The sequence below is a fragment of the Schistocerca serialis genome, chromosome 1 (assembly GCF_023864345.2).
Source record: "Schistocerca serialis cubense isolate TAMUIC-IGC-003099 chromosome 1, iqSchSeri2.2, whole genome shotgun sequence".
NCBI lineage: Eukaryota > Metazoa > Arthropoda > Insecta > Orthoptera > Acrididae > Schistocerca > Schistocerca serialis.
This window is the reverse complement of record NC_064638.1, coordinates 1,269,505,700-1,269,518,783: the sequence shown is the minus strand read 5'-3', so window position 1 is coordinate 1,269,518,783 and position 13,084 is coordinate 1,269,505,700. Positions and strand designations below refer to the sequence as shown.

The 13,084-nt window shown below is 40.6% G+C and overlaps 1 protein-coding gene across 1 annotated transcript in view; it reads left to right on the top strand.

Moving 5' to 3' along the window:
* LOC126419437 (alpha-(1,3)-fucosyltransferase 10-like) overlaps window positions 1–13,084 on the top strand; it is a 57,759-nt gene that overhangs the window by 8,116 nt on the left and 36,559 nt on the right. The window contains exon 4 of the mRNA XM_050086628.1: window positions 4,641–4,863. Within this exon, the coding sequence (XP_049942585.1) occupies window positions 4,641–4,863 (223 nt within the window). The remainder of the gene's footprint in view (window positions 1–4,640; window positions 4,864–13,084) is intronic.

Sequence of the window (13,084 nt, the reverse complement as noted above, 5' to 3'; positions counted from 1 at the left end):
TCGACTCTTATAACTGCCATCTGGTTTCTGTACAAATTGTAAATAGCCTTCGCTCCCTGTATTTTACCCCTGCCACCTTCAGAATTTGAAAGAGACTATTCCAGTCAACATTGTCAAAAGCTGTCTCTAAGTCTACAAATGCAAGATACATAGGTTTGCCCTTCCTTAATCTAGCTTCTAAGATAAGTCGTAGGGTCAGTATTGCCTCACGTGTTCCAACATTTCTACGGAATCCAAACTGATCTTACCCGAGGTCGGCTTCTACTAGTTTTTCCATTCGTCTGTAAAGAATTCGCGTTAGTATTTTGCAGCTGTGACTTATTAAACTGATAGTTCAGTAAATTTCACATCTGTCAACACCTGCTTTCTTTGGGATTGGAATTATTATATTCTTCTTGAAGTCTGAGGGTATTTCGCCTGTTTCATACATCTTGCTCACCAGGTGGTAGAGTTTTGTCAGGACTGGCTCTTCCAAGGCTGTCAGTAGTTCCAATGGAATGTTGTCTTTCAGTGCTCTGTCAAACTCTTCACGCAGTATCGTATCTCCCATTTCATCTTCATCTACATCCTCTTCCATTTCCGTAATATTGTCCTCAAGTACATCGCCCTTGTATAGACGCTCTATATACTCCTTCCACCTTTCTGCTTTCCCTTCTTTGCATAGAACTGGGTTTCTATCTGCGCTCTTGATGTTCATACAAGTGGTTCTCTTATCTCCAAATGTCTCTTTAATTTTCCTGTAGGTAGTATCTATCTTACCCCTAGTGATATGCACCTCTACATCCTTACATATGTCCTCTAGCCATCCCTGCTTAGCCATTTTGCACTTCCTATCGATCTAATTTTTGAGACTTTGTATTCCTTTTTGCCTGCTTCATTTACTGGATTTTTATATTTTCTCCTTTCATCAGTTAAATTCAATATTTCTTCTGTTACCCAAGTATTTCTACTAGCCCTTGTCTTTTTACCTACTTGATCCTCTGCTGCCTTCTCTACTTCATCCCTCAAAGCTACCCATTCTTCTTCTACTGTATTTCTTTCCCCCATTCCTGCCATTTGTTCCCTTACGCTCTCCCTGAAACTCTGTACAACCTCTGGTTCTTTCAGTTTATCCAGGTCCCATCTCCTTAAATTCCCACCTTTTTGCAGGATCTTCAGTTTTAATCTACAGGTCATAACCAATAGATTGTGGTCAGGGTCCACATCTGCCCCTGGAAATGTCTTACAATTTATAACCTGGTTCCTAAATCTTTGTCTTACCATTATATAATCTATCTGAAACCTGTCAGTATCTCCAGGCTTCTTCCATGTATACAGCCTTCAATTATGATTCTTGAACCAAGTGTTAGCTATGATTAGGTTATGCTCTGTGCAAAATTCTACCAGGCGGCTTCCTCTTTCATTTCTTAGCCCCAATCCATATTCACCTACTATGTTTCCTTCTCTCCCTTTTCCTACTACCTAATTCCAGTCACCCATGACTATTAAATTTTCGTCACCCTTCACTATCTGAATAATTTCTTTTATTTCATCATACATTTTTTCAATTTCTTCGTCATCTGCATAGCTAGTTGGCATATAAACTTGTACTACTGTAGTAGGTGTGGGCTTCGTATCTATCTTGGCCACAATAATGCATTTACTATGCTGTTTATAGTAGCTTACCCGTATTCCTATTTTCCTGTTCATTATTAAACCTACTCTTGCATTAAAAATACATTTGAAATTATTCAACTTTTTAAAAAGGAAATATTGATGGGTGTAAATCACTTTTTAAGTAGTTGTGACAGCCATTCATAAACAAAATAAAATTATTTATGATTTAATTGATAATACTTTAGGTCACAAACAACCATTGTTATAATTTTAAAACGGTTAAAACAAAATGAAACCTTATTGCGCGTAGGTAGGACTCCACAGACAACAGCTGCATGGCAATCCAGCACACTACTGGCTGGGCTACTTCACTTATCTGCTGCCTAACTATTTATGACCATATATGAGGTGTATATGAGTTATGTTTAAAACTTAAGAGACTTCCCCCCTCCCTCCCTGGATAGTACACTTTAAGATTTACATGAGTGGACACCCTTGAGGCATACTAGTAAACTGCAAAGCCTCATCGCGAACTGAATTTCTGAGATCAGAAGGTTCCCTAGTCAGTCCTTCTAATAATGTCAACACTTCTTTTGCTCTCCCAAATTGTAACTAACTATTGACATTGATGCATATTTCTTCCCGTGTCTCATTCTTTGCTATCCTTATTTCTTCCATTTAATTCTTGTTTTCCTTATAGACTACCCTGGTTTCTTATGATTTATCATTCAGCTACTGCATTCTGCTTTTCTGTCATTGCTGTCTTTATCTCTTTTTGATCACCATTCTGCTTTCCGATTGTGGTTATTTTCCTGTATGTCCAGCTGGCACTAAAACTCCTCTGTGCTTTAATATTGATCTTATATATTCGTAAATTTCTTCAGCACTTCATTCAAATGATTCATCCAATATCCTCCGTATTCTGGTAGCAAATAAAGTTCCTATACATTCATCTTGGAAGTTATTGTTATAATGTTTATTTACATCCTTCCAGTATGCTTCATTTTTATAGCAGCATTATTATTTTTCCTTAGTGTTTTCAACAGACAGAAAGTTTCATTTTTTGTTAAGTATTGGTCAGATTAACATTGGGCTCCTGTATAAGCCCTTCATCAGCCACACTGAAGGTACTTTTTTGTCTAATTACGATGTAGTCTTATTATAGATCTGTTATTTGGTTACCTGCCATTCTATTGCCAAGAATGTTTATGAATATTTTTGTGTTAATGTGTTTTTGGGTTTTAGATCAAATACCTGATAAATTTCAATCAGTTGTTCTCCATCATGATTAGTACTGCTTCTCTGCATTTTCCTGCTATCGTACGAGTCCCTGATTTCTACTCTTGCATTCATGTCTCTCATAATAATTATTTTCTTCCTTCCTGGAATTTTTCCAAATAACATATTTCTCCTGGTCATTTGTACTCTTCATGGATGCATATACTCCAATAATCACATTTTCCCTGGCAAACGGTTTCACTTCAGCAAGAATAGTATTTTTGCTGATAAATTCCCAGTTTGTGATTATTTTCTTCCGTATTTTCTTGTATCATAATGGGTACTCCTGCTCTGGCCTGTACAGCTTTGGATATTGGACTCAAAATGTGTTTGTAACTACCAAAGCATCCATTTTGAATGTGTCAAATTCTACGGGTAACACATTCAGTTTAGCAGAAATATCTTGCACATTTCAACATTCAGATGTCGGTTTCCTTTCTCCATTGTCAGTCTGTCACCCAAAAGTTCTCTTTCTCCAGTCATATTGTTAAGCTTTTTAGAATTTCATTATTTATGTCCTCCAAGCTGGAGGACTGGTTTAATTTATTCTCAAGGTTTTTTTCCTATCACATTTGACGAACCAATCTAAAACTTCAAGGTAACACTGCTAGTTTTGGTCCAGCTAGGGTATTTGTTATCCCTCATACCTACCACATTTGGCAGACATTATCCGTCTGCCACCTCCAGAGGCATCTGCTGGGAGGCTAGCAACTCCACACAGGATAATGTGTAATCAGTTTTTAATAAAAAAAAAAAAAAGAAACTGATAGTATATGATCTTTATTTTTATATAATGTATGCATTTGTTTTTTACTAATAAGTTAATTAGTACAGCCTTGTATCTCAATATATATCTGTGAACGAAAGCCATGACAATGTCTGAAATAAATGAATAAATAAATAAACAAACAAATAAATGCAACATGAATGCAGGTGAGAGTCTTGGCTAATAGTTCAAAAATAGATGGAAAGGTTTGACTCCTATTTTTTCTTTTATTAGTGTTAATATTTGCATTTGTTCCTCCTTAGTTTCTAGTTCAGTGAAGTTTATATTGCATTTAAAAAAAAGTACCCTATTGCTACCTCCAATCCTTAAACTGGATAATATTAGAATATTACTCATTCTTGAAACTGCCCTCTTCAAGCAAACAGCAACCACAGCCACTGGCTGAGGTTTCTGGTTTTCATGACAGAGAAAGTATGTACCATCTTCAAAAGCTCATAATATATATTTAAAAAAGTGAGTTCATTGGTATGCGTGGACACCTTATCTGTAAACATTACCTGCGTAAATTAGCTATGTATCACGCACATTTTTACAGTCTGATGACTCAGTGGTCAAGCCATGGGTCTCTCATTTAGGAGGAGTGAGGTTCAAATCTTTGTCCTGTCATCCAGATTAATGATTTTTTATTTTAATAAATTGTTAATGATCGTTCATTGTTGTATGTAATGCAAAACAGTAATGTCAGACTTTCGAATGCTCACTTGCATGAAGTGTGTCTTAATACAAAGATTGGAGGGCTTTTCCTTTCCCTTCAGGACCTGTACTTCCTGCCTTGGCTTACTGTGTTTCCTATCTTTCCATTTCTCTTAATGAAGCTATTTTTGAAAATTTTTAAACTGGGGGTCTGTCAGTCCTCACTTAGTGATCTCTCTTTCAGCAGCTTGCATCTAGAACATTCTTTTTCTATTCCTGCCATTCCTAGTATTCATTCTTTATTTACTTTAATTTTAATTACTATTTTTGTTGTTTTTTTCTCCAGGCATTTGTTTTCTACGGTTCCCGTTTTGATATGTTTGATCTTCCGTTACCACGTAATTGGGAGAAATACAGTTGGGCTTTATTTCACGAAGAATCTCCAAAAAATATTCCTGCTTTTTCACATTCAAAGGCACTTTCACTATTTAATATTACTGCCACATTTAGCAGGCACAGTCACTTTCCTTTGACTTTTCAGTACTTAAAAGATTTGGATGTCTTGACTGGTAAGTTATAAAGTCATAATTTTCTTGTAAGAATTTGTTATATCTGTAATTGATGTCAGTATTAGATTTTTTAGCTTTGATTGTAAGGAGAAGATAGTTACTGAATGACAAGAATGACTGTAAGGAAAATAAATAATGGAAGGAATAAAGGCAACAACTTACCAAGTAACTGACTGCTGAGCTTCATATATGCACATAAATGAGGCTCCCGTGACCACTTTCAGTTTGAATAAAAACCTTCCATTCTGTATATTATACCAAGGACTTTCCATTACCAAATTTATAAAGAAAATACATTATTGAAATGACATGTTTCTTTCATTAATGTATTGTGTTTCATAGATCCCATCATGAAGAAGAAACTTTAGGTACACTGAGAGAGTCAAGTTTCACATTAACTTAGTGAAGCAGTTTTGAGAAAATGTGTTAATATACATCTACATCAATACTCTGCAAACCACTGTGAGGTGCATGGCCGAGGGTACGTCCCATTGTACCAGTTACTAAGATTTCTTCCCGCCTGTGGGAAAAATGATTGTTTGAATACCTCTATGCATGCAGTAATCCTCATTATCTCGATGTGAACGATACATAGGGGACTGTAGTATATTCCTACAGTCGTCATTTAAAGCTGGTTTCTGACACTTCATTAATAGACTTTCTCGTGATAGTTTACATCTGCCGTGAAGAATCCTGCAGTTCAGCTCCTTCAGTATCTCTGTGACACTCTCCCATGGATTGAACAAACCAGTGACCATTCATGCTGTCCTTCTCTGCATGTGTTCAATATCCCCTGTTAGTCCTATTTGGTATGGGTTCCACACACTTGAGCAATATTCTAGAACCAGTTGAACAAGTGATTTGTAAGCTGATCCTTTGTTGATTGATTGCACTTCTCCAGTGTTCTACCAATAAGCTGGAGTGTACCACCTGCTTTATCCATGACTGAGCCTATGTGATCATTCCATTTTGTATTCCTGCAAAGTGCCACATACAGGCATTTGTATGAGTTGGCTGATACCAGCAGTGTCTCATTGATATTATAGTCATATAATATTATGTTTTTTCATTTTGCTAAGTGCACAATTTTACATTTCTGAACACTTAAAGAAAGTTCCCAATCCTTGCCCCACTTTGAAATGTTATTAGGATCGGGCTGAATATTTATACAGCCACTTTCATTAATGAGTGAATAATCATTAAATGTTTCTAAAATACCAGTGCTTACTCAAGCTAAATCCATAACAGTAAAGTGAACAGGGGTGTTGGTACTTCGAAAAAGGCTGTTGCTTCCTCGATTCTGTTAAGTAGCTGCTTTTTGTCCCCTATTGCTAGCTTAATACCCGCACGGCCACATTGGTTTTCATCATAGAACAACATAGAACAACATAGATCATAATAGAACAACTCTGTTCTATAAGCAGAAGACGCCCTTGTACACAAACAGTGTCACTCCCAGCAAAGCTAACAAAGATCACCAATCTTTGAATCTAGATAACAGTAATTTATAGAGGACATATGTTTTAATTTGTTTTGAATCTATAAAGATTCTCAGTTTTTTGCTTTGTGTCAGATGGGAGTTTGTTGAAGATTTTCAATCAGAATACGGAACAACAATCTCCACCCAGAACAAAGAGATGAAGCCTCCATGGAAATTTATGTGCTTTGTACTGTGGTTGTGTAAATTACAGTGAACTGAAACTGATTCTTTTTATCAGCAAGAAATTTTGACAGTGTTACTAAAACAATTGCACATGACTGGAACTGTCCCATAGGTAACTAAAAAGTTAGTAACAGTGTTTTGAGAAGGAAAGTTGCTACTCACCACATAGCGGAGCTGCTGAGTCACAGGTAGGCAGTTGTGCCTGTCTGCGACTCAGAATCTGCGCTATATGGCGAGCAGCAACTTTCCTTCTCATAACATTGTTACCTTCCATCCTGGATTTTCCATTGTTTGAAAAAAGTTAGTAGGCTTGAGACTTACCAAAATTCTGAGTTTTTGTAATGTATTTTCTCACTTATATGATTTTAGAACACTCAAAAGCTATTTGCTATTTTTGATGTCTCCGCTAATGCGTTCTTTGATTTGTTCCCCATCACTGATGATTATCAGTTCAAGGATTGGAAACTCCTGTGAGCTGCATGACAAGTAGCACTGTTCATGATAAAGCTGTGTGATGAGCAGTGTATTATAAACAGGCCTCTGTTGTTAAAGGTGTAGGTGACTATTTTCTTTGAAAAATATCAGTGTAAAAATAAATGTTAAGATGCCAATATGAGACAAGTAGAAGTTATTTAATATAACAGAGGAAACAGCAGCCTATTTCAAATTAGTGTCACTACCCCTAATTTAGTAAGATACATTTAGCTGAATTGTGCACAGATAGTATACCAGTCTGTACAGGAAATCTTATTGTTAACAGTGTGTATAGATTTAGTTTCTATGAGTTGTTTGCTTTTGTTTATGTGTACCTTGACTCATTCCATATCCCAGAAGGGTCTCTTCCGTGATAGAATGTACAGAACATGAGTGAGTGAATGAACAAATTAATCAGTTTATCTATCTATCTCATTACTACCATTATCTGCAGAATATAAGTCAGTGAGAGATTGTAGCCAGAAATTGATATATGCTGTTTGTAGTGAAGTACAGAACAATAATATCAATGCGAACTGTTTAGAGATGCTGAATCTGCAGTGTGATGTATATTTTGTGACAACTGAAACTTTGTGTGTGGCCAGGACTCAAACCTTGATGTCCTACATTCTACAAGCAGTCATGTTAACTATTAGGGTATCTGAGATCATATAACCTAATTGTTAAGGCAACTGCTTGTGAAAAACAGGCAATCTGAGTTTGAGTTTGTTTGGTGTACATTTTCAGTTGTGACAACATATTCAGTGTATCTGAATGTTTTACAATGATTAATTTCGGCATTACATCTTGTTTGATTTCATAACCATCAAACAGTTCATAAAATTTCAGTGCAATTTGTTTCACAAAATAAGATCCTTTTGAATTCTTAATCGTGTAACTGGATCATAAAATATAGCGGAAATGCTGAGTCACGATAGGCACACCAAAAAGATTCACACAATTTAAGCTTTCGGCCATTAAGGCCTTTGTCAGCAGTAGACAGAAACACACACACACACACACACACACACACACACACACACACACACTCACTCACTCACTCATGATGCAAGTGCAACTTGCACGCACATCTGCAGTGTCAGAGAGCTGAAACTACACTGCGAGCAGCAGCACCAGTGCATGATGGGAGTGGCGACTGGGCGGGGGGGGGGGGGGGGGGGGGGGGGGTAAGGAGGAGGCTGGGGCGGGGAGGAGGAGGGATAGTATGGTGGGAGTGGCGGATAGTGAAGTGTTGCAGTTTAGACAGAGGGTAGGAGAGAAGGTGTGGAGGGGGGAAGGGGTAAGTAGCGGAAAGGAGAGAAATAATAAATAAAAAAAAAAAAGAAATTAAAAGACTGGGTGTGGCGGTGAAATGACGGGTGTGTAGTGCTGGAATGGGAACTGAGAGGGGGCTGGTTGGGTGAGGACAGTGACTAATGAAGGCTGAGGCCAGGAGGGTTATGGGAACGTAGGATGTATTGCAGGGAAAGTTCCCACCTGCACAATTCAGAAAAGCTGGTGTTGGTGGGAAGGACCCACATGGCACAGGATGTGAAGCAGTCATTGAGATGAGGGGTATCGTGTTTGGCAGCGTGTTCAGCTACAGGGTGGTCCACTTGTTTTTTGTCCACAGTTTGTCGGTGGCCGTTCATGCAGACAGACAGCTTGTTGGTTGTCATGCCTACATAGAATGCAGCACAGTGGTTGCAGCTTAGCTTTTAGATCACATGACTGGTTTCACAGGTAGCACTGCCTTTGATGTAATAGGTAATGTTAGTGACCGGACTGGAGTAGGTGGTGGTAGGAGGATGTATGGGGCAGGTCTTGCATCTAGGTCTATTACAGGGGTATGAGCCGTGAGGTAAGGGATTGGGACCAGGGGTTGTGTAAGGATGGACGAGTATATTTTGTAGGTTTGGTGGACGGTGGAATACCACGGTAGGAGGGGTGGGACTGCGGTTCTTTCTGCGGATGTAAGGTTAGTATGTATGTTGAGGGATTTGGGGAATGATGATGAGGCAAGGTTCGAGGATAAGAAATTCTCGAAAGTTAACAGGGGGTGGTTTGGAGCCAATAGGGGTGGATCACGGTTTTATGGAGGAGTGAACTGAGTTAGGTAATGTTGGTCTTTGGTTGAGTCTGATTGGTCGGGTTGGTGGCGAAAAAGTGTTTCCACTAAAGGGCCCGGGAGAAGGAGAGAAGAACTGCTGTCCACCATCTAAAAACTGATTCCGATCTTATAATCCTACCTGCAGACAAAGGCCCCACCACTGTAGTTTTGAACCACAAGGATTACGTAGCAGAAGGACTCAGTCAGCTGTCAGATATTTCTACCTACAAACCATGCCACAGTGATCCCATTCCAGCAATCCAGCAGGATCTCCAGTCACTACTCAAATCCTTAGGTCCATCCTAGAACCTCTCCCCAGAGTCCATCTCTCTACTTACCCCTACCACTCCCCGACTCCCACCTTCTACATGCTTCCTAAAGTCCATAAACCCAACCACCCAGGACGTCCCATTGTGGCCGGTTACTGTGTGCCCCCACTGAGAGAATCTCTGCTCTCATAGACCAACACCTTCAACGTATTACCCGGAACCTATCCTCTTATATAAAAGATACCAAGCATTTCCTCGACTGACTCTCCACAGTTCCTCTCCCTTTACCAGTCGGTGCCCTGCTCGTCACTATTGATGCCACCTCCCTGTACACTGACATTCCTAATGCCCATGGCCTTACTGCTATCGAGCACTACCTTTCCAGACGCCCTATGGGTTCCAAACCAACAACCTCCTTCCTAGTCTCCATGACCAACTATATCCTCACCCACAATTACGTCTCCTTTGAAGGCATTACCTACAACCGTAGTACGGCTATGGGCACCCGCATGGCACCATCCTACGCTAACCTATTCATGGGCCATGTAGAGGAATGCTTCCTAAAACCCCAGAATCCTAAACCCCTCACCTGGTTCAGGTTCATTGGTGACATCTTTGCTATCTGGAGCCGGCCGGAGTGGCCGAGTGGTTAAAGGCGCTACAGTCTGGAACCGCACGACCACTACGGTCGCAGGTTCGAATCCTGCCTCGGGCATGGATGTGTGTGATGTCCTTAGGTTAGTTAGGTTTAAGTAGTTCTAAGTTCTAGGGGACTTATGACCACAGCAGTTGAGTCCCATAGTGCTCAGAGCCAATTGCTATCTGGATTGAAGGTGAGGAGACCTTATTCATATTCCTCCAGAACCTCAACTACTTCTCCTCCATTTGCTATACCTGGTCCTACTCAACCCAACAAGACACCTTCCTAGATGTTGACCTCCACCTCAGAGATGACTACATCAGTACCTCCGTCCAATTCAAACCTACTAACCACCAGCAATACCTCCACTTCGACAGCTGCCACCCGTTTCATACCAAGAAGTCCCTTCCGTACAGCCTAGCCACCTGAGGTCACTGCATCTGCAGTGACGTGCAGTCCCTCTCTAAATATACCGAGCATCTCACTGAAGCCTTCACTGGCCGTAATTATCCTCCCATCCTTGTACAAAAACAAATCTCCCGTGCTTTATCTTTCCAGTCTCCCACCACCTCCCAAAGTCCCACAGTCCGGCCGCAGAGGAGCATTCCCCTCGTAACTCAGTACCATCCGGGACTGGAGCAACTGAATTACATTCTCCGCCAGGGTTTCAATTACCTCTCATCGTGCCCTAAAATGAGAAATGTCCTACCCACTATCCTTCCCACCCCTCCTATCTTGGTACTCCGCCGTCCACCGAACCTACAAAATATACTCATACATCCTCACACAACCCCTGCTCCCAATCCCTTACCTCATGGCTCATACCCCTGTAATAGACCTAGATGCAAGACCTGTCCCATACATCCTCTTACCACCACCTACTCCAGTCCAGTCAAAGGCAGGGCTACCTCTGAAACCAGTCATGTGATCTACAAGCTAAAGTGCAACCAATGTGCTGCATTCTATGTACACATGACAACCAACAAGCTGAAGCTTCCTGGCAGATTAAAACTGTGTGCCCGACCGAGACCTGAACTCGGGACCTTTGCCTTTCGGGGGCAAGTGCTCTACCATCTGAGCTACCGAAGCACGACTCACGCCAGGTCCTCACAGCTTTACTTCTGCCAGTATCTCATCTCCAACTTTCCAAACTTTACAGAAGCTCTCCTGCGAAACTTGCAGAACTAGCACTCCTGAAAGAAAGGATATTGCGGAGACATGGCTTAGCCACAGCCTGGGGGATGTTTCCAGAATGAGATTTTCACTCTGCAGCAGAGTGTGCGCTGATATGAAACTTCCTGGCAGATTAAAACTGTGTGCCCGACCGAGACTCTAACTCTGGACCTTTGCCTTTCGCTGTGAGGACCGGGCGTGAGTCGTGCTTCGGTACCTCAGATAGTAGAGCACTTGCCCACGAAAGGCAAAGGTCCCGAGTTCGAGTCTCGGTCGGGCACACAGTTTTAATCTGCCAGGAAGTTTCATATCAGCGCATACTCCGCTGCAGAGTGAAAATTTCATTCTGGAACCAATAAGCTGTCTGTCCGCGTGAACGGCCACCTACAAACTGTAGACAAAAAACAAGTGGACCACCCTGTAACTGAACACACTGCCAAACATGATACCCCTCATCTCAATGACTGCTTCACAGCCTGTGCCATGTGGATCCTTCCCACCAACACCAGCTTTTATGAATTGCGCAGGTGGGAACTTTCCCTGCAATACATCCTACGTTCCCATAACCCTCCTGGCCTCAATCTTAATTAGTCACTGTCCTCACCCATCCAGCCCCCTACCTGTTTCCATTCCAGCACTACACAGCTGTCATTTCAATGCCACATCCAGTCTTTTAATTTCTTTTTTTTTTTTTTTTTTATTTCTCTCCTTTCCGCTACTTACTCTCTCCCCCTCCGCACCTTCTCTCCTACCTTCTGTCTAAACTGCAACACTTCACTATCCGCCACTCCCACCATACTATCCCTCCCCCTCCCCGCCCCAGCCTCCTCCTTACCCCCACCCTGTCACCACTCCCATCATGCACTGGTGCTGCTGCTCACAGTGTAGTTTCAGCTCTCTGAGACTGCAGATGTGTGTGCAATTTGCGCTCTTGCGTGTGTGCGTGCGTGCGTGTGTGTGTGTGTGTGTGTGTGTGTGTGTGTGTGTGTGTGTACTGCTGACAGAGGCCTTAATGACCAAAAGCTATGATTGTGCGAATTTGTTTTTATTTTATTGTGCCTATCACGACTCAGAATCTCCGCTATATGGTGAGTAGCAACTTTCCTTCTCTCGTATTGAGTGGCCACAAAATTATTTAGCAACCATACTGTTGTTGCTGCAAATGTTTCTGAACCACATTCTGTATCAGTTCGTTATTTATCTTCTCTACACATCTGGTCTTCAGCATTCTTTTGTGGCACCACATTTCTGTTTATTGTGCATGTTTTAGTTGTGTCAAAGCTTATAGCCGAGACAAATATTTTTAGAAAAGTCCTCTGAGCACTTAAATTTAAATTATATGATAAAATAATTCTCTTCTTCAAAATTACTTTTCTTGTCATTGCCCTTGTACATTTTCTATCATCTTTACTTCAGATAGTGTCAGTTCTTTTGCTGTTCAAGTAGAAAAACTCCCATATTACATTTAGGGTCTCATTTCCTAGCATAATTTTCTCAGTATCACCCAACTGAATTTGTCTACATTCCATTATCCTCATCTTTATTTTGTTGATATTTGTCTTTAGCCACTTTTCAAGACATTAACCATTCCATTTAACTGTTCTTCCAAGTCCTTTGCCATCTCTGACAGTATTACAGTGTCATTAGCAAAATGCCTATTATTTCATCTCCTTGAGCTTTAGTTCCCTTTACCAGTTCCTTTTCAGTTCCATTTTTCACTTCCTCAATGAACGGACTGAATAATGTGGAGGATACACTACAGCACTGTCTCACTCCTTTCTCATCTGGTGCTTCTCTTTTATGTCCTTAGTCTCTTATGACTGCAATCTAATTTTTTACAAATTGTAGACAATCTTTCAGTCCCAGAATTTTATTCCTGCTGCCTGCAGAAT